Source organism: Mobula birostris, chromosome 10 (genome assembly GCF_030028105.1).
Source record: "Mobula birostris isolate sMobBir1 chromosome 10, sMobBir1.hap1, whole genome shotgun sequence".
In the NCBI taxonomy this organism is placed as follows: domain Eukaryota; kingdom Metazoa; phylum Chordata; class Chondrichthyes; order Myliobatiformes; family Myliobatidae; genus Mobula; species Mobula birostris.
Genome location: NC_092379.1, coordinates 147,257,990 through 147,285,748, shown reverse-complemented (window position 1 = coordinate 147,285,748; position 27,759 = coordinate 147,257,990). Strand labels below are relative to the sequence as shown.

The 27,759-nt window shown below is 47.5% G+C and overlaps 1 protein-coding gene across 2 annotated transcripts; it reads right to left on the bottom strand.

Annotated features, from left to right (window-relative positions):
• Positions 1-428: 428 nt before the first annotated feature.
• On the bottom strand, positions 429-20,473 carry LOC140204609 (uncharacterized). 2 transcript variants are annotated; one of them, XM_072271336.1, is made up of 4 exons: positions 20,406-20,473; positions 19,111-19,428; positions 1,564-1,974; positions 429-829 (listed from the first exon to the last, which is right to left on the bottom strand). In XM_072271336.1, exons 2-4 carry the CDS (start codon positions 19,421-19,423, stop codon positions 789-791), a joined length of 765 nt encoding a protein of 254 aa, XP_072127437.1. In that variant the 5' UTR covers positions 19,424-19,428; positions 20,406-20,473; the 3' UTR covers positions 429-788. The 2 variants fall into 2 exon arrangements, with proteins under 2 accessions (XP_072127437.1, XP_072127436.1); XM_072271335.1 differs by having other exon boundaries at positions 20,346-20,445.
• Between the last annotated feature and the right edge of the window lie 7,286 nt (positions 20,474-27,759).

Here is a 27,759-nt window from a genome sequence, read left to right as displayed (position 1 = left end):
CTACACCCCTCCTCATCTCTGTAACCCACTCCATCCCCTATACCATTTCCTGTCTCTGTAACCCCCTGTGACCCATACCCGCCTCTCCATCACTGTAACCCCATCCAGTCCCTGCACCCCTCTCTGTGTCTGTAACCCCCTCTGGCCCATACCCCCACCCTGTCTGTGTAACCCCATCCAGACCCTGCAACCCCTCTGTGTCTGTAACCCCCTCTGGCCCTTACAACCCCCCTGTCTCTGTAACCCCATCCGGTCCCTGCACCCCCTCTGTGTCTGTAATCCCCTCTGGCCCATACCCCCCCATCTCTGTAATCCCTTCCAGACCCTGCACCCCCTCTGTGTCTGTAACCCCCTCTGGTCCATACCCCCCCCCATCTCTGTAACCCCTTCCAGTGCCTGCACCCCTCCCTTTCATCAACTCCCTAGGAACTCTGCGATCCTCTTATTCCAGTCACTGTATTGTCCCCGACTCCCCCTCTTCAATAGTGACAGTGTCTTCAGCTTCCTGTAAACTGAGCTCCACCCCCCAACAGAACTGCACCCCACCCCTTGGTTTTGTACACTGTCTGTCCCATGGGTCTGGAGCTCAGGGTTGGTGTGGTGTTCCTCAGGCCAAAGTAGATGATGGTCGATTTCAAGTCACACATTGTATGTCCGACACCAGCTGAAGACACAAGACTTTCCATCCATAATGTCCATCCCGCCAGCATCAGATCGAGTCCGGTCCAGCGGATTGTGTGGGAGATCCAGGACTGGAACGGCAGCAGACAATTGGGCAGGAGCCAGTACTAGTACCAGTAAATGTCCTTGGGTGTGTCCGGCTCAAAGCCTGACGAAGGAAGCAGTGTCAAGAACCATCTCTGTAAAACCCCCAAACACTACAACCTTCACTGTAAGAAACCCCTCACCCCACATCTGTCTCTCTAAACCCCAACCCTCATCTGACTCCGTAAACACCCCTCACCCCTCACCTGACTCTGTAACCCCCCCACCCCTCATCTGACTCTGTAATGCCCCCTCACCCCACACATGACTGTAACCCCCCTCACCCCACACCTGACTCTGTAACCCCCCCCACATCACTCCTAAACCCCTCCCAGTCTCTGTTACCCCATTGGCTCCCACACCCCTCCCAGTCTCTGTTACCCCATTGGCTCCCACACCCCTCCCAGTCTCTGTTACCCCCATTGGCTCCCACACCCTCCCAGTCTCTGTTACCCCATTGGCTCTCACACCCCTCCCAGTCTCTGTTACCCCATTGGCTCTCACACCCCTCCCAGTCTCTGTTACCCCCATTGGCTCCCACACCCTCCCAGTCTCTGTTACCCCATTGGCTCCCACACCCCTCCCAGTCTCTGTTACCCCATTGGCTCCCACACCCCTCCCAGTCTCTGTTACCCCATTGGCTCCCACACCCCTCCCAGTCTCTGTTACCCCCATTGGCTCCCACACCCTCCCAGTCTCTGTTACCCCATTGGCTCCCACACCCCTGTGACTCCTGTGATGCAGCCATTGTTCATCTCTGGGACCCTGTTCCACCCCTCCATTTTTGATGATCGTTACCTTTCTCATTCCCCCATCGTTCAGGCCTCATTCCCCTCTCAGGGTTGATGTCCTTGGGGTGATGGTGGGAGATTCCTGTCCAGGGGTGTGGGACAACTGTCTTCGGTCGAGGAGGGAGTGTGCTGGGGACTGTACTCAGGCCATAGTGTCCCTCCGAGTCCACAGCAGGCAGCATGTTCCGGGGCTGCAGGAGGTGTGGTTGGAAGAGGACGCCCATGTGCTGGGCTCCAGCTGGTAGAAGCCAAGGATCAGCAGCCCCAGCTCCTGGCACTGGGCGCTGGTCTGGCAGTGACCCGGCTGTGGTCACTACCCCCTCCCTTGTGTTTTGTCCCGTGACAGGGAACGTCCCTCCCAGGGACGCCGGTGGCCACATTGTCGCCTGTGGCCAGGTCACTGACCGCAGCTCCTCACCTGGAAGAGAAAACAGGGTCAGTGTGCGACCTGGGCGTGGGCAGTGATCCCTCACAGTTCCAGGACATCGAGAGCAGATTCCTCACTCACTGTACTGACCCACACAGATTATCGGCACGGTCCTGCCGTCGTTGATTCCGTGTGAACCATGCCATGTCTGGACATGGAGATGTTTGATCCCATGAGCAGTTCCGTGTGTCGTGAAGATTTTTCACTGGAGTGATGTGTCCACACGTGGATCGCCATGACCCTCACAGACAGTCAATAGTGTGACACATAAGACCATAAGGCATAGGAGCAGAATTAGGCTCTTCAGCCCATCGAGTCTGTTCTGCCATTCCATTATGGCTGATCTCACGTCGCACTCAACCCCAAACACCTGCCTTCTTGCTATTTCATGCCCTGCCTGATCAGGAAATAATCAACTTCCACCTTAAGTATATCCACGGACATGGCCTCCAGAGCAGTCTGTGGCAGAGTATTCCACAGATTCACCACTCTCTACTCCTTCCACCTTCCCCTGTTCTAAAGGGTCGCCCTTTAATTTTGAGGCTGTGCCCTCTAGTTCTGGATACACCCACCATAGAAAGCATCCTCTCCACACCCCCCTTACCTAGTCCTTTCAACATTCAGTAGGTTTCAATGAGATCCCCCCCGCATTCTTCTAAATTCCAGAGGCCCAATCAGTGACAGGAGCAGAGCGCTTCAAATTAAATAAGAGTACAGAAGGGGCAAGCAGGGCAACCATTGTCAGGAGTGGGCCAGCAGTGAGAGGAGGAGCATCAGGCTTTGACTCAAGAGGCTTTAATGAGAAGCAGTTGAGGACGAAGACACAGGTTAGAAGATTTGGTCTTGGTTGCCCATTGTACAGTGCAGGCAGGGTGGCAGATATGGCAGTGGAATGTTCCTCCTGTAGGATGTGGGAATTCATGGAACCTGATGGTCTCCCTGATGACACCTGCAGGAAGTGCAGCCATTCCAGCTCATGAAAGACCACATTAAGGAGCTGGAGCTGGATAAACTAAGGATCATCCGGGAGGCAGAGCAATTGATAGATATGACTTTTGAGCAGGTGGTTACATCCAGAGTGCAGAATTCAGGGAGTAGACAGGTGAACACAGAGAGCTGAAGGGAGAAGGAAGTCAGTTCAGGGTCTCCCTGCGGTCATTCTCCTCAGCAACAGCTACTGCTGAGGGGGATGACCTATCTGGACAAGGCAGCAGCAGCCAGACCGATAGCACTGTTGTCAGCTCTGTCCCTCAGAAGGGTGGGGTGAAGTCAGGTGGAGCAATAATCATAGGGGTCTCGATAGTTAGGGGGACAGATAGGAGATTCTGCAGCAGCAAAAGGGATACCAGGATAGTGTGTTGCCTCCCGGGTGCTAGGGTCCAGGATATCTCTGAGCGGTTGCTCAGAGATTCTTGAAGAGGGAGGTGAGCAGCTGGAGGTCATGGTACATATTGGTACACCAATGACATAGGCAGGAGAGGGTTAGGGCCTGAGCAGTAAGTTTAAGGATTTAGGAAGGAGGCTGAAGAGCAGGATCCCCAGGTGGTAATCTCCAGATAACTCCCAGTGCTACGAGTTAGTGAAGGACTGAACAGGAAGATGGTGCAGATAAATTTAGTGCCTGAGGAGATGGTGCAGGGGACAGGGTCTCAAGTTCTTGGATCATTGGAACCTTTACTGGGGAAGGGGTGACTTGTACAAGTGGGACGGATTGCATCTGAACTGGAGGGGAACCAATATCCTGGGAGGGAGGTTTGCTAATGCTATTTGGGGGAGTTTAAACTAGATTTGCAAGGGGTGGGAACTGAAGTGGAGAGGTAGAGGATGGGTTGGCACACAAGCAGTGACAGCTTGTAGGGATTTGTGAGGAAGGATAGGTAGATGATAGAGCAAAGATGCACTCAGACAGATGGTTTGAGATGTGTCTATTTCAATGCAAGGAGTATCATAAACAAGGAGGATGAACTTAAGAGCATGGATCAATACGTGGAACTGACACTGTGGCCATTACAGAGACTTGGATGTCTCAGGGGCAGGACTGGCTGCTGAGTGTGCCAGGGTTTAGATGTTTCAAAACGGACAGGTAAGGAGGCAAAAGAGGTGGGGGCGAGGTATTGCTAATCAGGGATAGTGTCACGGCTACAGAAACAGAGGAAGTCATGGAGGGATTGTCTACTGAGTCAGTGTAGGTGAAAGTCAGAAACAGGAAGGGGACAATATCTCTACTGCATGTTTCTTATAGACCCCCCCTCAATAGTAACAGAGACATTGAGCAGCAGATAGGGAGGCAAATTCTGGAACGGTGCAATAACAATAGGGTTGTCATGATGGGTGATTTTAACTTTCCCAATGTCGACTGGCATCTCCTTAGAGCAAGGGGGTTAGATGAGGTGGCGTTTGTTTGGTGTGTTCAGGAAGGTTTTCTGACACAATACATAGGCAAACGAGAGGAGAGACTGTACTTGATTTGGTATTGGGGAAATGAACCTGGTCAGGTGTCAGATCTCTTGGTGGGAGAGCATTTTGGAGGTAGTGATCATAACCCTATCTCCTTTACTATAGCACTGGAGAGGGATAGGAGCAGATGTTCTCGGGAAATGCATGGCAGAAATGTGGCAAATGTTCAGGGAACATTTCGTAGGCATCTCGTAGGCATTCAGGGAACATTTGCTTGGCGTTCTGCAATGTTCCATTGAGGCAGGAAAAAGAGGGTAGGGTAAAAGAACCATGGTGTACGAAGGATGTAGAAAATCCTGTTAAGAAAAAAGAAAAGCTTACAAAAAGACCCTGGGTACATTCAAAGCGGAAGTTGATAGATTCTTGATTGGTCAGGGCATCAAGGAATATAGCGAGAGAGCTGGTGTGTGGAGTTGAATGGGATCCAGGACAGTCATGATGAAATGGTGGAGTGGACTTGATGGGCTGAATAGCCTAATTCTGCTCCAATGCCTTATAGTCTCTTTTGCTTTTACATTAGCTTTGACTTCCCTTGTCAGCCACAGTTGGACTATTTTGCTATTTGAGTATTTCTTTGTTTTTGGAATACATCTATCCTGCACCTTCCTCATTTTTTTCCAGAAACTCAAGTCATTGCAACTCTGCTGACATCCCTGCCAACAACTCCTTCCAATTTACTTCAACCAACTCCTCTCTCATACCACTGTAATTTCCTTACGCTGAAAAACTGCCACATCAGGCTTTACTTTCTCCCTGTCAAATTTCAAGTTGAACTCAATCATATTGTGATCACTGGCTCCTAAGGGTTCTTTTACCTTAAGCTCCCTAATCACCTCTGGTTCATTACATAACACACAATCCAGTATAGCTGATCCCATAGTAGGCTCAACGACAAACAGCTCTGAACAGCCATCTCGTAGGCATTCAAGAAACTCACTCTCTTGGAATCCAGTACCAACCTGATTTTCCCAATCAACCTGCATGTTGCAATCTCCCATGACTATTACAGACATCCCACCTCTCCCGGAACTTCCGGGAGTCTCCCGCATATTAATAGTGGCTCCCTGATGCCCGCAAATTATAAACAATATCACGGAAATCAATTTTTTCGAGTGCGAGTGAGAGAAAAGCAAACGAGAGCGCGCGAGCGACCATGAGAGAGAGAAAGTGCGCGACAGCGAGAGCGCGCCATGGCAGAGTGTTCCAAAAAAATATAAAACGTACGTCACCCCAGACTACACTAAAGTGTACCCCTGCCTAATAGGGGTCAAAATAATGACAGTGTTGCTCGCTGCACCGTTTGCAACAGTGACTTTTCTATTGCCCGTGGTGGGTTAAGACTGTAAAAGACATGTTGAGGTGAGTTTAACAGTCATTCGTTCATTAGCACAGCTAACATTATTTAAACTAGCTGGCTAGCTGCTAAGGAGCTACTCTATTGCAGACATCCCACCTCTCCTGGAAGTCTCCTGCAAATTGATGATGCTAACTCCCTGAAATCAGTTTTTGCAGGGTGGGATGTCTGCTATCATAACATTGACCTTTTGATACACTTTTTCTATCTGCTGTTGTAATCTGTAGCCTACATCTCAGTTACTGTTTGGAGGCCTGTATATAACTGCCATCAAGCTCCTTTTACGCTTGCAGTTTCTTAACCAAAGCCACAAGTATTCAATATGTTTTGATCCTATATCATATCTTTGTACCAATTTTATGTCATTCTTTACCAGCAGAACCATGCCACCCCCTCTGCCTACCGTCCTATCCCTCTGATGCAATTGTAACCTTGGACATTCAGCTCCCAACTACAACCATCCCTCAGTCATGACGCATTAGGAACATGAGTCACCCAGACTGTTTTGGTGTGAGGGTCTCCCTTCATGTGGTGTGGCTCTGTCACAGCAGTGGGGGCTGGCTGCCAATCCTATTGCATCCTGTTATACAACCCAGCGTGTGAGCCTGCTGGCTCACTGACCTGTCGTGGTCAATGTGAGGATCCCATCCACGTGTCCAAGACATGACCTGGCCAGTGGAGGTATGGTCACAGATGGGTTCACAGCTCAGTGTGGTTAGGGGTCAGGTGTCAATGTGAGAACACCAGCTGTAGGCATTGAGGACTATAACTCCTTAAGTTTTAAGACCATTACAGATCAGTACGGAATTTATGGAGAGTATTAAACTGGAGCAGGACAAATTACTAGAGCATTCAGCAGGAACAAGGGGAAGTTAAATGGCAACAGCTGTTTTTGGGCAAGTTCACGTCTGACACATGGAGGGCACTTAAAGACCAACTGCACGGAATATAGGACAGGTATCTTTCAGTCAGAAGCAAGAACAAGAATGGCAAGGTAAGAGAACCTTGGATGTCGAGAGGTGTGATGAATTTAGTCAAGAACGAAAAAGTAGGTAAAACTTAGGAAGCTAAAATCAAATAGAGGATAATAAAGAAGCCAGAAAAGAACTCAACACTGAAATTAGGAAAGCCAAGAGGGGCCTTGAAAATTACTTTGCAAGCAGGATTAAAGAGAATGCCAAGGCATTCCATGCAAACATCCAGAGCAAGAGGGTAACTAGGGAGAGTGTGGGACAGCTCAAGGATAAAGAAGGGAACATGTGCCAGGGGTTGGTGGATTTGGGTGAGGTCACGCACGGACATCCCAAGGTAAGGAAGGAGATGTATTGGGTCTCCTAAAGAGCATAAAGGTGGATGTTCCCAGGGCCTGATGGGGTCTCCCCCAGAATATTGAGAGAGGCAAGTGAAGAGATTGCTGAGACCATGACCAATATCCTTGCATCCTCTCTGGTCATAGGCAAGGTCCTGGAGGACTGGCGAGTAGCTAATGTGTTGTTCTATTACTCAAGAAGGGAACCAGGGATAGTCCTGGAAACTATAGACCGGTGAGTCTCACGTCAGTGGAAGGGAAGTTACCGGAGAGAATTCTTCAGGATAGTGTTATGAGTATTTGGAAAAGCATGGCCTAATTAGGGAGAGCCAGAATGCTTGTGTAAGACAAGTCATGTCTTAATAATTTGATTGAGTTTTGCGAGGAAGTGACAGGGGTGATTGAGACAAGGGCTGTGCCTCTAGTATGGCACTTGACAAGATCCCTCGTGGGAGGCTTGTCCAGAAGATTAAGATGCATGGGATCCATCGATTCAGAGCTGGCTTGTCCACAGAAGACATAGGGTGGTGGTTGATAGGACCTATTGTGGCTTGAAGTATGTGACAAGTAATTTTCCACAGGGATCCATACTGGGACCTCTACTGTTTGTGATATACCCTCAGTGGTTATGTCATTAGCTACCAACTGTACCTAATAAAGTGGCTACTGAGTGTAAGTTCATGGTCTTCTGTAGCCCATTCACTTCAAGGTTCAATGTGTTGTTCATTCAGAGATGCTCTTCTGCACAGCACTGTTGTAACATGTGGTTATTTGAGTTACTGTCGCCTTCCTGTCAGCTTGAACCAGTGTGGCCATCCTCCTCTGACCTCTCTCATTAAGAAGGTGTTCTTGCCCACGGACTGCTGCTCTCTGGATGTTTTTTTGTTTTTTACACCATTCTCTGTGAACTCTCGAGACTGTGTGTGAAACTCCCAGGAGATCAGTAGTTTTTGAGATACCCAAACCACCCCATCTGACACCAACAAACACTCTATGGTCTAAGTCACTTAGATCACATTTCTTCCCCATTCTGATGTTTGGTCTGAACAACAACTGGACCACTTGCTTGCTTTTATGCATTGAGTTGCTGCCACATGACTGGCTGATTAGATATTTACATTAATGGGTCCACCAGTACCCTAACAAAGTGGCATCTGAGTGAATGTATATAATCTGAGTGACCATATAGATACAATAAGATCCCATACATCTTAATATGGAATATTTATATTTAATTTGGTTTTTTGACACTGATCAAAAGAGAAAGACTCTTTTATGTCAAAATGAAAACAGATCTCTACCCCATCTCGGAGAAGGGAAACTCTGTTCTCTGCATTTAACCCACTTAAGTATGAAGTGAAGACCTTAAAGCCACTTTCATTCCCCATCAGGAAGTCTTTAAAGCTCTCTGCTTCTTTCTAGACAACAGATCTAACCAGTTCTCCTCCATCACAACTCTCTTCTGTTTGGCAGAACTGGTCCTCACACTCAACTTCTCTTTCAGCTCCTCCCTCATTTACCAAACCCAAGGTACCTGCTTGGCTCCAGCTGTGCCTGCCTTTTCTCTGGCTACGTGGAACAGTCCATGTTCCAAGCCTTTTACCAGTAATGCTCCACAACTCTTCCTGTGCTAAATTGACATCTGCATTGGTGCTGCTTCATGCACCCGTCTTGAACTCATCAATTTCATCAGCTTGTCCACTAACTTCCACCCCACCCCTAACTCCACTTGGTCCATTTCTGACTCCTCTCTCCCTTTTCTCAATCTGTTTCTATCTCCAGATTCAGAGTATCCTCTAACATTTCTATCAATGCCCTGACTCTCACAGGTACCTTGATTATACTCCGCCCACCCTCCTCTTTTTCCATTCCCCACTCTGGCTTCCCTCTTATCTCTTCTCTTCTCCTCACCTGCCCATCTCCTCCTTTCCTTCCCTTTCTCCCATTGTCCACTCTTTTCTCCTATTAGATTCCTTCTTCTTCAGCTCTTTACCTCTTCCACCTATCACCTTCACTTCATCCCCCATCCACCCACCTTCCCGCTCATCTCGTCTCACCTGTCACCTGCCAGCTTGTAATTTCCCTCTCTCTACACCTTCTTATTGTGGCTTCTGCCTCCTTCCTATCCAGAATGAAGAAAGGTCTTGGACCAGAATGTCGACCGTTTATTCATTTCCATAGCTGCTGTCTGACCTGCTGAGTTCCTCCAGCATTTTGTGTGTGTGTGTTGCTATGCATTTCCAGTATCTGCAGAATCTCTTGTGTTTATGATGTGTTGCACTTTAGGAAATCAAAAGAGACAGTATACTGTTCATGGCAAAACCCTTAACAGTGTTGATGAGCAGAGGGATCTTGATGTCCAAGTTTGTAGCTCCCTGAAAGAGTCTACAGGTTGATGGGGAGATACAGAAGGCATATGACATTCTGGCCTTTATGGCTGATGAATTGAGTTCAAGAGTTTTGAAGTTATGTTGCAGCTTCATAAAACGCAAGTTTGGCCTCATCTGGAGTGTTGCATACAGCTCTGTTCACCCCATTACAAGGAAGATGTACAAGGTTTGGAGGAAGTGCAGACGAAGTTCACCACAGAGTTAGAGTCATAGAAAAGTACAGCACAAAAATGAGCCCTTTGGCCCATCTAGTCCATGCTGAACCATTTAGACTGCCTACTCCCATCGACCCGCACCGCAGCCATAGCCCTCCCTGCCCCACCATCCAAACTTCTCTTAAACATTGAAATCGAGTCCGCATGGACCACATCCATGGCAGTTAGTTCCACCCTCTCACAATCCTCTAAGTGAAGAAGTTTCCCCTCATGTTCCCCTTAAACTTTTCACCTTTCACCCTTAATCCATGACTTCTGGTTGTAATCCCACCTATTCTCAGTGGAAAAAGCCTGCTTGAATTTACCTGATCTATACCCCTCATAATATTGTGCAGCAGGATGCTGCCGGGATGAGAGGGCATGTGTTATTAAGGAGAGGATGGAAACACTTGGATAGTTTCCCTGGAGCAGTGGAGAATGAGGGGTGATCTGATAAGAGAGGCCTAGATAGAAGGTCACAGCTTTTATCCCCAGGGTTGAAATGTCAAACACCAAAGGGCATACATTTAAGGTGGTGGGGGGGGATTTAAAGGAGATGTGAGGGACAAATTTATTACACACAGAGTGGTGGATGCCTGAAATGTGGTACCAGGGGTGGTGGTGGGGGCAGATACATTCGGAACATTTAAGAGTCACCTAGATAGACACTTGGATAAAAGAAAAGAAATGGAGGACGTGGGAGGAAAGGGTTAGATTGTTGAGTGCCATCGAGCCATTATTTACCCATGGATACTGTAGCTGTCCACATGGAAGTAGACTGCCAGGCCTTTCTTCCACACGTACGGCTGCTGTTCAGGTTGGGACCAGCTGGATTCGAACTCGGGACCATCTGCCTCAGAGTCTGGTGCTGATGTTATTACATCATCGGCCGGCCCAGATTGATCTTAGAGTAGCTTAAAGGATCGGCAAGAAAGGCCTGTGCTATTCTGTACTGTTTTATGTTCTAACATAAACATAGATTGAACTTAGCCTGCAGTTCATGGCATTATCGAGAGTATTAAGCTGCCAGAGCTCTCTTGGGCAGAGAATTCCAATGATTCATCATGTGAATTGCCTACCCTTTACTTTGCGCAGTGACCCCTGGTTCTAGACTGCCCCGAAGAGTCACCTGTACAACTACAAAACCCCATAAAAGTTTTGTGTGTTTCAGTGATTCTTCTAAACCAAAGGGAGTACAGGCCTAGTCTGCCAAACTTCTCCTCATACAACAAATTCATTCTCCTAGGAGTAATCTTGTGAGCCTTCACTCCATTGCCTCTGTCAGGCATATATCCTTCCTTTAATAGGAAGATCTGACATGTACACAGTACTCCAGATGTGATCTCATCAAGATCCGATATGATTGAGCATGACATCTTAACTTTTATGCTCAAAACCTCTTGAAATGAAGATATAACAACTATTTACCCTCTAATTACTTTCTGCATTTGAATGTTAATTTTTAGAAATTGATGTACTGTACATCAACACCAAAATTTAAAAAAATACAGTTTTTCTATTTTTCTAACGAAAGGCATCATGATTTTCCGCACGACTTTCTATTTTGTCAAGTATCCAATCTTTCTGATGTCACATTCACTGATCCATCATTGTTTTTTTTTGCTAACATTTCTTTAAAATAATGTGCTAAAGAACTATTTAAACAAATATTTTTAAATTAAAAAATAAAACATTTAAAATAATTTGTTAGTTTACAATCTGTAGGACTCATCCCAGAACCTATGAAGTGTCAGAAGATGACAACTGATGCACCAAGTAAATGCACCTCTTTCAAAGCCTAAGGATGCTTTATCTGATCCCAGGAATTTATTGGCATTTAGTCCCTTCAATATTTTTAATATGCTATTGAAGATTCTTTTAGACAGGGACATGAATATGCATGGTATGCAGAGGTATGGACCATGTATAGGCTGAAGGGCAAACACAAGGAATTCTGCAGATGCTGAAAATTCAAGCAACACACATCAAAGTTGCTGGTGAACGCAGCAGGCCAGGCAGCATCTCTAGGAAGAGGTACAGTCGACGTTTCGGGCCGAGATCCTTCGTCAGGACTAACTGAAGGAAAAGCTAGTAAGAGATTTGAAAGTGGGGGGGGGGGGGAAATCCAAAATGATAGGAGAAGACAGGAGGGGGAGGGATGGAACCAAGAGCTGGACAGGTGATAGGCAAAAGGGGATACGAGAGAATCATGGGACAGAAGGCCCAGGGAGAAGGAAAAGGGGGAGGGGGGAACCCAGAGGATGGGCAAGGGGTATAGACAGAGGAACAGAGGGAGAAAAAGGAGAGTGAAAGAAAGAATGTGTATATAAATAAATAACGGATGGGGTACGAGGGCGAGGTGGGGCATTAGCGGAAGTTAGAGAAGTCGATGTTCATGCCATCAGGTTGGAGGCTACCCAGACGGAATATAAGGTGTTGTTCCTCCAACCTGAGTGTGGCTTCATCTTTACAGTAGAGGAGGCCGTGGATAGACATGTCAGAATGGGAATGGGATGTGGAATTAAAATGTGTGGCCACTGGGAGATCCTGCTTTCTCTGGCGGACACAGCGTAGGTGTTCAGCAAAACGATCTCCCAGTCTGTGTCGGGTCTCGCCAATATACAGAAGGCCACATCGGGAGCCCGATGTGATAGGCAGAAGGGATTAGTTCAATGTGACATTCTATTTAGCACAGACATGCTGAGCCGTGGGTACGGGTACATAAGACCATAAGATATAGGAGCAAAATTTGGCCATTTGGCCCATCAAGCCTGCTCAGCTATTTCATCATCGCTGATCCAATTTTCCCCTTGGCTCCTTCTCCCCGTATCTGTTCATACCCTGAACAATCAAGAATCTATCAACCTCTACCTTAAATATACATAAGGACTTGGCCTCCACAGCTGCCTGTGACAAAGAATTCCACAGATTCACCACTCTCTGACTAATGAACTTCCTCCTCAGCTCTGTTCCTCCTCCCTCTATTCTGAGGCTGTGTCCTCTGCTCTTAGAGTCTCCCACCATAGGAAATATCCTCTCCACATCCACTCTATCAAGGCCTTTCACCATTCGATAGGTTTCAATGAGGTGACCCCTCATTCTTCTGAATTCCAGTGAATACAGGCCCAGAGCCATCAAACGCTCTTCATATGACAAGCCATTCAATCCTGGAATCATTTTCATTAACCTCCTTTGAACCCTCTCCAGTTTCAGCACATCCTTACTAAGTTAAGGGGCCTAAACTTGCTCACAATACCCCAAGTGAGGCGTCACCAGTGCTTTATGAAGTCTCAACATTACATGCTTGCTTTTATATTCTAATCCTTTTGCAATGAATGCTAACATTGCATTTGCATTCTTCTCCACAAACTCAACCTACAAATTAACCTTTAGAGGATCGTGCACATAGACTCCCAAGTCACTTTGCTCCTTAGTTTTTTGTATTTTCTCTCCATTTAGAAAACATTCAACGCTTTCATTTCTTCTACCAAAGTGCATGACCATTCACTTCCCCACACTGTATTCCATCTGCAATTTCTTTGTCCATTCTCCTAATCTGTCTAAGTCCTTCCGTAGCCTCTCTACTTCCTTAAAACTACCTGCCCCTCCACCTGTCTTCATATTGTCTGCAAACTTTTCAACAAAGCCATCAATTCATCATCCAAATCATTGACATATAACATAAAAAGAATCAGTCCCAACACAGATCCCTGTGGAACACCACTAGTCACCAGCAGCCAGCCAGAAAAGGTCCCTTTATTCCCACTCCTTGCCTCCTGCCAATCAGCCACTGCTTTATCCATGCTAGAATCTTTCCTGTAACACTACAGGCTTGTTAAGTCACCTCATGTGTGGCACCTTGTCAAAGGCCTCTGAAAATCCAAGTCACAACCTCAACTGATTCTCCTTTGTCTATCCTGTTTGTTATTTCTTCAAAGAATTCCAACAGATTTGTCAGGCAAGGTTTTCCTTTGAGGAAGCCATGCTGACTACAGCCTACTTTATCAAGTACCTCCAAGTACCCTGAGATCTCATCCTTCATAATCAATTCCAACATCTTCCCAACCACTGTGGTAAGACTAACTGGCCCTTACTTCTGCCTCTCTCCCTTCTTGAAGAGTGGAGGGAAGTTGGCAATTTTCTAGTCTTCCGGAACCTTTCCAGATCTGGTGATTTTAGAGAGATCATTACTAATGCCTCCATGATCTCTTCAGCCACCTCTCTAGGAACCTTAAATTGTACACCTTCTGGTCCAGGTGACTTATCTACCTTCAGACCTTTCAGTTTCCCAAGAACCTTCTCTCTAGTTGTGGTAACTTCATACACTTCATGACCCCTGACACCTGGAACTTCCACCATACTGCTAGTGTCTTCCACAGTTACGACTGATACAAAATACTTTCTCAGTTCATCCACTATTCCTTTGTCCCCTGTTACTACCTCTTCAGGTATCCACTCTCACCTCTCTTTTACACTTCATGTATCTGAAGAAACTTTTAGAACATAGAAAATCTACAGCACATTACAGGCCCTTCGGCCCACAATGTTGTGCTGACCATGTAACCTACTCAAGGAGCTGCCTAGAATTCCCCTACCCCATAGCCCCCTATATTTTCTAAGCTCCATGTACCTATCTAAGAGCCTCTTAAAAGACCCTATTGTATCCGCCTCCACCACTGCCACCGGCAGCCCATTCCACGCACTCACCACTCTCTGTGTGAAAAACTTACCCCTGACATCTCCTCTGTACCTACTTCCAAGCACCTTAAAACTTTGCCCTCTCGTGTTAGCCATTTCAGCCCTGGGAAGAAGCCTCTGGCTATTCACACAATCAATGCCTCACGTTATCTTGTACACCTCTGTCAGGTCACCTCTCATCTTCCGTCACTCCAAGGAGAAAAGACCGAGTTCACTCAACCTATTCTCATAAGGCATGCTCCCCAATCCAGGCAACATCCTTGTAAATCTCCTCTGCACCTGTTCTATAGTTTCCACATTCTTCTTGTAGTGAGGTGACCAAAACTGAGCACAGTACTCCAAGTGGGGTCTGACCAGAGTCTTATATAGCTGAAACATTACCTCTCGGCTCTTGAACTCAATCCCGCGGTTGATGAAGGCCAATGCACCGTATGCCTTCTTAACAAGACTGTCAACTTGTGCAGCAGCTTCGAGTGTCCTAGGGACACGGACCCCAATATCTCGCTGACCTTTCATACTGCCAAGAGTCTTACTATTATATTAAATTCTGTCTTCAAATTTGACCTACTGAAATGAACCACTTCACTCTTATCTGGATTGAACTCCATCTGCCACTTCTCATCCCAGATCTGCATCCTATCGATGTCCCGCCGTAAGCTTTGACAACCCTCCAGACTATCCACAACACCCAGCAAACTTACTAACCCATCCTTCTACTTCCTCATCCAGCTCATTTATAAAAATCACAAAGAGGAGGGGTCCCAGAACAGATCCCAATAGAACACCACTGGTCACCGTTCTCCATGCAGAATATGAACCATCCACAACCACACTTTGCCATCTGTAGACAAGACAATTCTGGATCCACAAAGCAAGGTCTCCTTGGATCCCATGCCTCCTTACTTTCTGAATGAGCCTCACATACAGAATTTATCAAATGCCTTACTGAAATCCATATACACTGGATCTACTGCTCCACCTTCATCTGTGTGTTTTGTTACATCCATTTGGTATCCTGTGTATTGGCTAGCTTACTTTCGTATTCCACCTTTACCTTCTTGATGACTTTTTAAATTGCCTGCTGTTGTGTTTTAAAAGTTTCCCAATCCTCAAACTTCACACTAATTTTTGTTCTATTCTATGCTCTCTCTTTGGTTTTTATGTTGGCTTTGACTTCTCTTGTTAGCCACAGTTGTGCCATCTTTCCTTTAGAATACTTCTTCCTATTTGCGATGTATACATCCTGTGCCTTCCGAATTGCTTCCAGAAATTCCAGCCATTGCTCCTGTTCTATCATCCCTGCCAGTGTTATTTCCAATCAATTCTTGCCAACTCCTCTCTGGTGCCTCTCTAATTCTCTTTACTCCACTTTAATATTGACATATCTGACTTTAGCTTCTCCTTCTCAAATTTCAGGGTGAATTCGATCATATTCTGATCACTGTCCCCAAAAGGTTCTTTCACTTTAAGCTCTCTAATCAATTCCAATTCATTGCACAATACTCAATCCAGAATAGCTGATCCCCTAGTGGGCTCAGCCATGAGCTGCTCTAAAACACCATCTTGTAGGTACTCTAGAAACTCCCCCTCCTGGAATCCAGCACCAACACGATTTTCCCAATCTACCTGCATATTTAAATCCCCCATGACTACTGTAACATTATCCTTTTGACATGCATTTTCTATCTTCTGTTGTATCTTGTAGACAACATCCTTATTACTGTTTGGGGGTTTGTAAACAACTCCCGTCAGGGTCTTCTTGCCCTTGCAGTTCCTTAGCTCCATCCACAATGATTCAACACCATCTGACCCTATGTCACCTCTTTCTAATGATTTGATTTCATTCTATACCAACAGAGCAACACTGCCCCCTCTGCCTTCTGCCTTTCGATACAATGTGTATCCTTGGACGTTAAACTCCCAGCTATAATCTTTCAGACCAGACCTGCCAATCTGCAACTGTGCTGCAAGTTCATCTACTTTATTCTGTATAATTGTGAACTTTCAGATACACACCTTCAGTCCGGTATTCACCCTTTTCAATTTTGTCCACCTTTTACATTGCAACTCATCCCATTGACTGTAATTTTGTCCAATCAACAGCTCCTTGCTACACATTGCCTTTGTTTGTAAACCAGCTACCTCATCTTCAGCACTATTATTTGGCTTTCCTACAAAATATACGCAGCTCAGGACACTAGTCGCACCATGCTCAACTTTGTGATTCCTAACTTTGTCTAAGGTCTTACCAACATCTGTCTCCACGATCTCTCCACTAATTGTTTCGGCACTCTGGTTCCCATCCCCCTGCAACTCTAGTTTAAACCCCACCGTGTAGCATTAACAATCCGTCCCGCTAGGATATTAGTCCCCCTCCAGTTCAGGTGCAAACCATCCCTTTGGTGCCAGTCCCACATTCCCTGAAATAGACCCCAGTGATCCAAAAATCTTATACCATCCCTCCTACATCAACTCCTTAGTCATGTATTAAACTGTATAATCTTCTTGGTTCTGGCCTCACTAGCATGTGGCATGGATAGCAATCCAGAGATCACAACTCTGGAGGTCCAGTCCTTTAACTTAGCATTTAACTCCCTGAACTCCCTATGTAGAACCTCATCACTCTTCCTACCCATGTCATTGGTACCTGCATGGACCACAACTTCTGGCTGTTCACTCTCCCGCTTAAGGACACTGAGAACTCAATCTGAGATATCCCGGACCATGGCATCCAGGAGGCAACATACCATCCGGGAATCTCATTCTCGCCCACAGAACCTCCTGTCCATTCCACTAACTAACGAGTTCCCTGTCAGCACAGCGGGTGCCTCTTCTCCTCTCTTCCTTCCTGAGTCACAGAGGCAGATTCAGTGCCAGGGACCTGACCACAGTGACTTTCCTATCGGGTCATTCCCCCCGACAGTATCCAAAGTGATGTTCCTCAGGGGGATGGCCACAGGGCTACTCTGTACTGACTCCTTAAACCCTTTCCCCTTCCCGACTGTCACCCAGTTTCCTGTGTCCTGCACTGTGGGTGTAACCACCTCTCTGTGTGTCCTATCTATCACCCCCTCAGCCTTCCGAATGATCCCGAGTTCATCCAGTTCCAGCTCTAACTCCTTAATGCAGATTGTCAGAAGCTGCAGCTGTAGTTGTCGGGACACAGAGATCTCGCTGCCTTCCCACATTGCACAAGAAGCGTGTTCCACTATCCTGTCTGTCACCTCTACTGTCCTAACTGAGCAGATGTAAAGAAGGGATGGAAAAAAAAACTTAACCTAGAGCTTTGTTTTCTCTGTCTGAAGCCCCAACGAGATTTAGCCTCAAGATCACCACTCTGACTCTGCCCACTCAGATGATGACCACTGCGCCTGCCCTGCCTTCCTTTAATTTGCTTTTGCTAATCAATCACAAACACTGACTGGTTGCAGGACAAAGCTCTTTTTCACTGTACGTTGTTCCCTGACACGGGTACACAGGGTAGTGAAGAAGTTTTAATGCTCTTAACTTCATTACCTGGGGCAATGAGTACAGGAGTTGGCAGATTGTTTTACAATGACAAGAGTTTAGTGATACCTCACCAAGTGTCGTGTGCAGTTCTGGTCACCCGGCTGTGGGAAGGATGTCATTAAACTGGAAAAGGTTCAGAAATAATTCACAGGGGCGTTACATCAACTGGAAAGCTTGATGTTTTCCTTTATTTTTTAAATGTTATTTACAGATACAGTACAGAGCAGGCCCTTTCGAGACAGACCCAGCACCCCACTGATTTAACCCTCGCCTAATCACAGGACAATTAACCTACTAACTGGCACATGTTTGGACAGTGGGAGGAAGCCAGAGCACCTGGAAGAAACGGACAGGGTCACGGGAAGGACGTACAAATTTCTTACAGAGAACATGGGGAACGAACTGTGAACTTGGACACCCGAACTGTAATAGCATCATGCTAACCTCTACGCTACCGTGGCATCCCACAGAGAGATTGGATAGGCTGATTGGACCTTATAAATCCATGAGGGGTGTATATCTTTCCTCCCAGGGCTGGGAAGTCTCACGCTAGGGGCACAACACCAGAGTCAGGAACAGCTATTATCCCTCAACTGTCAGGCTCTTCAATCAGAAGGGTTAACTTCACTCAACTTCGTTTGCCCCATCACTGAAATGTTCCCACAACCCATGGAATCACTTTCAAGGACTCTTCATCTATATTTATTGTTAATTGATTGTTAAACGTACTTTGAACTTTTGAAGGTTTTCACCTGGAAGGTGGTGGATGTGTGGAATGCACTGCCAGAGGAGGTGCTAGAGGTGGGCACAGTAACAATAGTACAAGACCCTTGGGTAGGAGGGGTTCTGAGGGATACGGGTCAAACACGGGGAAGAGTGATTAGCTGAGGAACAGCACAGACCTGTCGGGCTGAAGGGCCTGTACCTGTGCTGTGAGATTGGATGCCTCTTAGTGTGAGGGGGGTTTTGACAGGGAGGGTCACTGCTGCGCCATTCTGGCCTGAAACTCTCCTAATTTCTCCTCACCCCACCCCCCCCCTCTCCTCCCTCCCAGCTTCTGGCCCTCTCCCTCTCCATCCCTCCCCCTTTCCTGCCTCTCAGCCCCTCCTTGTCCCCCTCTCAGCCTTTCTTTCTATCCCTCTCGGCCTCTCAGCCTCTCCTTCTACCCCTCTAGCTTCTAACCGCCTCCCTCTCCCCCTCCCCACAGCATCTTACCTGCCCGGCTAGGGGTCTCAGACCGTCCCCTTTGCCCCAGCGCTCGAGAGAAGTGTTCGTCCACCACACTGTTGATGTCGCCTTTGAAGTACGTAAAGACGGTGCAGTGGGAGGAGCCCTCTGACCCTGGTCTCTGTGTTACTGTAACGGTGGGGTTCATGACTTCTGATCCTGGCCGCTGGACTACCTTCGTTGGGTTCAAGACCTCTGATCCTGGTCGCTGGGTGACCCGGATGCTTGGGTGCACAACCTCTGATCCTGGTCGCTGGGTTACCTCAGAGGGGTTCACGACCTCTGACCCTGGCTGCTCCATCGATCCTACACAACGAATTCAACATTCAGGACATGTTGCCATGGTGACCATTCACTCTCATACCCCCCAGTACCAGACATTCAGCCCATCCAGATCTGCCAGTCCAGCCATACCTCTTCGCTTTGTGACCTTGCTGAAATTTCCTCTCAATTCTTCTCCCAGCAATACTTCTGAAACCAGTGCTTCCTTCTCCCCTCCCCTCCATCCCTCCTCCCCTCCCACCCCTCCGGACCCTCTCTCCACTGCTCCGGCACTGCCCTTCCAGCCATTGATAACCCTATCAGCCCCCACTGAGCACCCATGGCCTGCCCCTAACCTTCCTGCAGTGACGTCAGCTCCAGTCTCCCACACACTGGGCTCCTGGTTCCCTGCAGATTCCCACTCTGCATCCTGTCCCATGTCCCACATCCTGTGTCCTGGATCCTGTCCCATGTCCCAAGTCCCACGTCCCATGTCCCACGTCCCGTGTCCTGGATCCTGTCCCATGTCCCATGTTCCACGTCCCGTGTCCTGGATCCTGTCCCATGTCCCATGTCCCACGTCCCGTATCCAGGATCCTGTCCCATGTCCCATGTCTCACATCCCATGTCCTAGATCTTGTCCCATGTCCCATGTCCCACGTCCTGTGTCCAGGATCCTGTCCCATGTCCCATGTCCTACGTCCTGTGTCCAGGATCCTGTCCCATGTCCTGTGTCCTGGCCAGTGTCCAGTGGCCTGTGTCCTATTTCTTGTATCCCATATCCTGAGACTGTCCAATATCCAAAGTCCTGTCCGGTGTCCAGCGGCCTGTATCCCATGTCCTGGCTAGTGCCCAGTGCCCAGTGATGTCCAGTGTCCCATGTCCTGTGTCCTGTCCCATATCCCATGTCTGGTGTCTGATGAGAGGGATGTGGTTGGACTGCTCCTGCCCCAGTTACCTACCTGTGCCTGCCCCCAGTGACGGGCTGCCCTGTTGAGGGGCAACTCTGCGGCTGCTCATACCTCAGTCGCAGGTGTCGGTGCTCAGACTCGCTCTTCTCCCGTCCATGACAGCTCTCCCGCCGATCTAGGCTGTGTGCAGGAGGTGGAGATTGGAGAGTCCAACCACGAGTCCCTCCTTCCACAAGCCAGCAGCCCCGGGCTGTGGCAGAGCGTCGGAATGTTCTCCAACCTGTTCCCCAGCTCCCGGAATGAGGAAACAGCCGGCTCTCGGCTGCAAGATGGAGACCAACTCCATCTGGCTGTTAGGGTCTGTCAGCACAAGGCTCAACATCTGGTACACCCAGGCACAGACATATACACACACACACACACAGACACACACACACACAGAGACGCACACAGATACAGACACACACACACACGTATACACACAGACAGAAACAAACAGGCACACAGATACAGACACACACGTATACACACAGACAGAGACAAACAGGCACACAGATACAGACACACACGTATACACACAGACAGAAACAAACAGGCACACAGATACAGACGCACACATATACACACAGACAGAGACAAACAGGCACACAGATACAGACACACATATATACACACAGACAGACATACATACACAGACACAGATGGATAGCACACACAGACACACAGAGACATGCATGGTCACACGCAAATATATACACACACAGCCACACATACAGGCGCACATAGACACACACAGATGGACACACACACACATATAGACTCATACATACACACCACACACACAAACACACAAAGACACACACACACACACACACACACACACACACACACACAGACAAACAGAGGGAGGGAGGGAGAGATAGCTGAGGAGACAGAGAGACAGAGAGAGAGAGAAGCCAGCAGCCAACGGACAGATGACAGACACATGTATAGACACCAAACGCCATCAACCACTGCTGACTGTTCCACAGACTGGGACATGGAAGGAAACCAAAGGCAGATAAAGGGTTAATGATGGTGGAGATTGGGGTCGGGATTAGTTCAGGAGTAGGACACTCGAAGTGAGCTCACCCTGTCACTTTTACCCTTGTAGCATGTAATGGAGGTCACAGGGAAAGCAGGATCTCTTCCCAAGAAGACTTATTCCCAGTCTACCTGTTCTCTGATGGGAGGTCAATGGTGTGAAGCCTTGCTTCACCCTGATGCTTCCCAGGGGCTCCAAAGAGGACCATCGACAAAGCAGTGGTGGGAATCAGAAAGCAAACCTTCTCTGTCCTGACAACACTGGGATAGGGCAGATTCCAGATGGGCTTGGACCTGGTCCTGGTAATTGGGTTGCATTTGGAACAGGAATGACTTTACCCCTCCCTGTGACATTGGAATTGGGACCAGCATCTGTCCTTACTGATGAAACAATCCAAATGATGCCCTGCCAAAAATTAGGATTGCATTTTAATTTCCTTATTATAGGAAGGATGTGGAAGCTTTAGAAAGAGTCCAGAGGAGATTTACCAGGATGTTGCCTGGATTAGAGTGCAAATCTTATGAGGAGAGGTTTTGCGAGCTAGGGTTTTTCTCTTTGGAGAGAAGGAGGATGAGATGTGACTTGATGGTGTACAAGATGATAAAAGACAGAAGTAGCATGGACAGCCAGAGACCTTTCCCAGGGTGGAAATGACCAATACAAGGGGCATAATTTTAAAGTGATTGGAGGAAGGTATAGACGGAATGTCAAGGGTAGGTTCTTTACTCAGAGAGACGTAGGTGCCTAGGACGTCCTGCCAGGGATGGAGGTAGAGGCAGATACATTAGGGGCATTTAAGAAACTTTAAGATAGGCATATGAATGACAGAAAAACAGAGAGCTATGTAGGAGGGAAGGGTTAGATTGATCTTGTAGGATACAAAAAGGCCAAGGACCTGTACTGTGCTGTATTATCCTATGTTCAATATTCCCAACACCGATGTGTCGACGGGAGACAGAGGGAGATGTTCAATATTCCCAATACCGACGGGAGACAGAGGGAGATGTTCAGTATTTCCAATGCCGATGGGAGACAGAGGGAGATGTTCAATATTCCCAATGCCGACAGGAGACAGAGGGAGATGTTCAATATTCCCAATGCTGATGGGAGACAGAAGGAGATGTTCAATATTCCCAATGCTGACAGGAGACAGAGGGAGGTGTTAATTTTCCCAGTGCTGACGGGAGACAGAGGGAGATGTTCAATATTCCCAATGCTGACGGGAGACAGAGGGAGATGTTCAATATTCCCAGTGCTGACGGGAGACAGAGGGAGGTGAGATGCTGGGACCAGAGGGAGGCTATGCTACCCATTGAGTGGATGCTAGTCCCCAGTCCCATTTCCCCACATCTCCCTTTCTCTCATATTCCCACCCTCCCCCTGTCATCAACACACCTGGGTGAATAACACCAACCCACACACAATCAAACTTCACACAGGCAGTGCCCAAGTTCAGGAATGAGCAGTGGCTCAACGCGCTGCATTCTGCTGAACCATTGTCTTTGGGTCATTTTCCCATCTAATCATTGTGACTGAGGATTGTTGCCTGTCCTGTAACAGCTCCAACGGTAGATAGTTAAGGAAATATTCAAATTATGCAGAGAATGAGGAGAGTCTGCAGTGAGATATTGATAGGTTAAATAAGTGGGCAAAGGTCTGGCAGATGGAGTGCAATGTTGGTAAATGCACGGTCATCCAATTTAGAAATAAAAATAGATAATCAGATTATCAATGTGCGCGGCCGTTCGGAATGAATGTCGATTATGTGTAACTAGGGGCCGTGCCATGAGACAGCCATGAGAAGCACAGAAGAACACCTGGAGTAACTTCTGAAATGCCTGCTTTGCTGCTGCTGCTACTGTGTCTCCGGAGGGGAAGGCCCCAAATCCTCAGCTTTGCCTATCGCCTGTTGCCAGGGCCGGAGTCAGAACGCTCGGCAGAGATTGTGCTCGGTGCTCGGTGTCGAAGAGGAGGTCGGAGGCTCAGAGTTTTTCAGACGGACTCGGAGTCGGACTGTGGTCAGATGCTTCCAGGATGCTGCATCGGCAAGTTGGCGGTGCTGGAGGTTTACCGTCTGCGTGAGATGATGGGACTTTCGAGAGACTTTGAGACTTTACTGTTGCATGGTCTGTTCTTATCAAATTACGGTATTGCTTTGCACTGTTGTAACTATATGTTATAATTATGTGGTTTTTGTTAGTTTTTAAGTCAGTTTGTCATGTGTTTTTCATGATATCATTCTGAAAAAACATTTTATCATTTCTTAATGCATACATTACTAAATGTCCTCATAATCATAATCATAATCATTCAAGTGCTGAAAGATTGCAGTATGCTGTTGCCCAGAGGGACTTGGGAGTGATTATAATCTACATGATTTGCAAAAGGCTGGCTTGCAGATGCAGCATCTTATCAAGAAAGCAAATGAAATGTTGGTCTTCATTGCTAGATGGATTGAATTTAAGAACGGGGAGTTTATGCTACAACTGTACAGGGTATAGGTGAAACCATACCTGGAATACTGTGTGCAGTTCTGGTCTCCTTGCTTGAGGAAGGATATACTGGCTTTGGAGGTGGTGCAGAGGAGGTTCACCAGGTTGATTCCAGAGATGAGGGGTTAGACTATGAGGAGAGGTTGAATTGCCTGGGACGATACTTGCTGGAATTCAGAAGAATGAGAGGGAATCTCAAAGAAACATATAAAATTATGAAAGGAATAGATAAGATAGAGGCAGGAAAGTTGTTTCCACTGGTGGGTGAGACTAGAACTAGGGGACATAGCCTCATTATTTGGGAGAAAATATTGAGGACAGAGATGAGGAGAAACTGCTTTTCCCAGAGAGTAGTGTATCTGTGGAATTCTCTGCCCAGGGGAGCTGTAGAGGCTAATTCATTTAAGACAAAGTTGGATAAATTTTTGCACAGTAGGGGAATTAAGGGTTATGGGGGAAAGGCAGGGAGGTGGAGCTGAGTCCATGGCCAGTTCAGCCATGATCTTGTTGAATGGTGGAGCAGGTTCGACTCCAATTCTTCTCTCCCCAGCTTCTCTTTTTTTTGGCAGCTCAGGCAAGTGTATTGGGTCAGAGCCCTACGGAAATCAGAAGAGAGGATGAAAGGAGCAGATTTGGGCAAGGCTGGTCCTTTTGGAAGTGTTGACCTCAGAGGCCTATCTTCACTGGCAAATAAAAGGAGGATAGGCTCATGCAGAGTGGCCATTGTTTGAGTGTGCCAGTGATAGAGTGTGATGGCTTTGCTGTGAACAGATGAAGGCACAGTTAAGAAGCAAGACCTTTTCTTTTTTGGTATAGAGTAGACAGGATGGAATGGTCCTTCTGTCAGATGTGGGAATTCAGAACACCTGATGACTACATCTGTGGGAAGTGCGCACAACTTCAGCACCTGACTGACCGGGTCAAGGATTTGGAGCTGGAGTTGGACGTACACAGGATCATTCGGGAGGCTAAGGATATAATAGATGAGACTTTTGGAGAGGTGGTCACACCCAGAGTACAGGCTTCGGACAGTAGATGGGTGACTACCAGAGAGGTAAGAGGATTAAGAGGTCAGTGCAGGGTTCCCCTGTGGCCATGCCCCTCGGCGACAGGTAGACCCATTTGGACACTTCTGGGGGGGATGACCCATCAGGTCGTGGCAGCAGCTGGTGGGACCGTGACCAGCTCTGAGCCTCAACAGGGAAGGGTAAAGTCAGGCAGTGTGCAACGATCGATTCTGTGGCTGCAAAAGAGACACCAGGATGTTGCTTCCGTGGTGCTAGGGTCCATGATGTATTGGAGCGTCTGCAGGTTATCTAAAGGGGAGAGTGGACAGCCGAAGTCTGTGGTACATATTGACACCAATGACACAGGCAGAAAAGGGAGAGAGGCTGAAGGGAAGGCCCTCCAAGGCTGTAACCTGCGGATTACTGCCTGTGCCACGGGCGGGTGCAGGTCGGAATGGGGTGTAGCACGGATGAACAAGTGGCTGCTGAGATGGTGCAGGGGACAGGCGTTCAAGTTCTTGGATCACTGGAACTTTTTCTGAGGAAGGGGCGATCTGTACAAGAGGGATGGGCTGTACCTGAACTGGAGGGGAACCAATTTCCTGGCCGGGAGTTTTGCTGATGCTGCTCGGGAGTGTTTAAATTAGTTTTACAGAGGGCTGGGCAGGTCGGTAAGAGAAGGATCGGACAGGAAGGTAGATGTCAAGCAAGGAACTGAAAGGCAATATTGAAATAACAAGTCTGATGGATCGGGTAGTTTGAAGTGTGTATATTTTAATGCCAGGTGTATTATGGGTAAGGATGATAAATTTACAGTATCAATCAGTACATGGAATTACAATGTTGTGGCCATTACTGAAACTTGGTTGAGAGAGGGGCAGGAATGGGTGATTAATGAACCAGGTTTTCAAAGTTTTAGAAAAGTTAGAGGAGGAGGTAAAAGTGTGGGTGGAGGGACAATGTCACAGCTGCACTCGGGGGAGACATAATGGAGGGGCCAGACACTGACTCCATTTGGGTGGAACTCGGGAAAGGGAAGGTGCAATCACACTGATGGGATTGTACTACAGACCCCCTTATAGCCAGCAGGACTTTGAGGAACAGCTACGTATCTGATTAAGAACATGTATAAAGAGAATAGGGTGGTTGTCATGGAGAGCAGCTGCAGATAAGGAGAGGTATGGTCCTTGCGGCAGAGTTAGGGCAAATTATAAGGGCATTAGGCAGGGACTAAATAGCATTAATTGGGAACACTATTTTTCTGGCAAGTCCACATCAGACACGTGGAGAGTGTTTAAAGATCAATTGCACAGAATACAGGAAAGGTACTGTATGTTCTTTTTAGAAGGAAGGGCGGGGAGGAAAGACAAGAGAACCTTCGACATCCAGAGAGGTGATGAATTTAGTCAAGCAGAAAAAGGATAAGAATTTAAAGATTCAGAAATCAGGATCAAATGAAGCACATGAGGATTTTTAAAAAGCCAGAAAAGAACTAAAGACGGGAATTACGAAAGCCAGGAGGGGCCATGAAAAGTCCTTGGCAAGTCGGATTAAGATGAATCCCAAGGCATTCTATAGCTACATCAAAAGCAAGAGGATAAATAGGGAGAGGGTGGGACCACTCCAGGATAAAGAAAGGAACATTTGCTTGGATGTGGAGAATGAGAGTGAGTTAAAAAGCTGGCCTGTTCTTGTGCTACAGACTTCTGTCTCCTATGTTCTACATCTATGGGAGGAGTGGCAGCAGAATTACCAACGGCCATGTTTTCCATTGGCTGCCCTGCTCCCGAGAATCAGGCAACTGGAGCAATTGGAAATCTGAACTTGGAGCAGGGAATGGTGGAAGAAATCAGCAGGCAAATAAGCAGTTAGTCAGAGTGCCACTGTGGCTATTCCCCTCAACAATGAGTATACTGCTGTGCGGGACGACCTCCCAGGGGAATGGCAAGCAGGCCAGGTTACTGGCGCTGAGCGTGGGGCTGCAGCATAGGAGGGAAAGAGCGCAGAGAGGAAGCAGTAGTGATTGCAGACTCAATAGTCAGGGGAACCGACAAGAGATTCTGTGGATGTGAACAAGACACCCAGAGGACATTGTGCCTCCCAGGAGCCAAGGTCAGGGTTGTCTTGGATCACATCCACAGCATATTGGAGAGGGAGGGAGAGCAACCAGATATAGAACATAGAACATAGAATAGTACAGCATAGTACAGGCCCTTCGGCCCACAATGTTGTGCCAACCCTCAAACCCTGCCTTCCATATAAGCCCCCACCTTAGATTCCTCCATATATCTGTCTAGTAGTCTCTTAAACTTCACTGGTGTATCTGCCTCCACCACTGACTCAGGCAGTGCATTCCACACACCAACCACTGAGTAAAAAACCTTCCTCTAATATCCCCCTTGAACTTCCCACCCCTTACCTTAAAGCCATGTCCTCTTATATTGAGCAGTGGTGCCCTGGGGAAGAGGCACTGGCTATCCACTCTATCTATTCCCCTTATTATCTTGTACACCTCTATCATGTCTCCTCTCATCCTCCTTCTCTCCAAAGAGTAAAGCCCTAGCTCCCTTAATCTCTGATCATAATGCGTACTCTCTAAACCAGGCAGCACCCTGGTAAATCTCCTCTGTACCCTTTCCAATGCTTCCACATCCTTCCTATAGTGAGGTGACCAGAACTGGACACAGTACTCCAAGTGTGGCCTAACCAGAGTTTAATCGAGCTGCATCATTACATCGCGATTCTTAAACTCTATCCTTCAACTTATGAAAGCCAACACCCCATAAGCTTTCTTAACTACCCTATCCACCTGTGAGGCAATTTTCAGGGATCTGTGGACATGTACCCCGAGATCCCTCTGCTCCTTCACACTACCAAGTATC

Excerpts from the sequence above, each read along its gene's own strand:
- LOC140204609 (XM_072271335.1), bottom strand. The coding sequence starts at position 20,403 with ATGAGCAGCCGCAGAGTTGCCCCTCAACAGGGCAGCCCGTCACTGGGG. Across the intron at positions 19,429-20,345 it reads GTCACTGGGGGCAGGCACAG|GATCGATGGAGCAGCCAGGG; the intron begins GTAGGTAACTGG and ends TTCGTTGTGTAG. Across the intron at positions 1,975-19,110 it reads TGAGACCCCTAGCCGGGCAG|GTGAGGAGCTGCGGTCAGTG; the intron begins GTAAGATGCTGT and ends TTTCTCTTCCAG.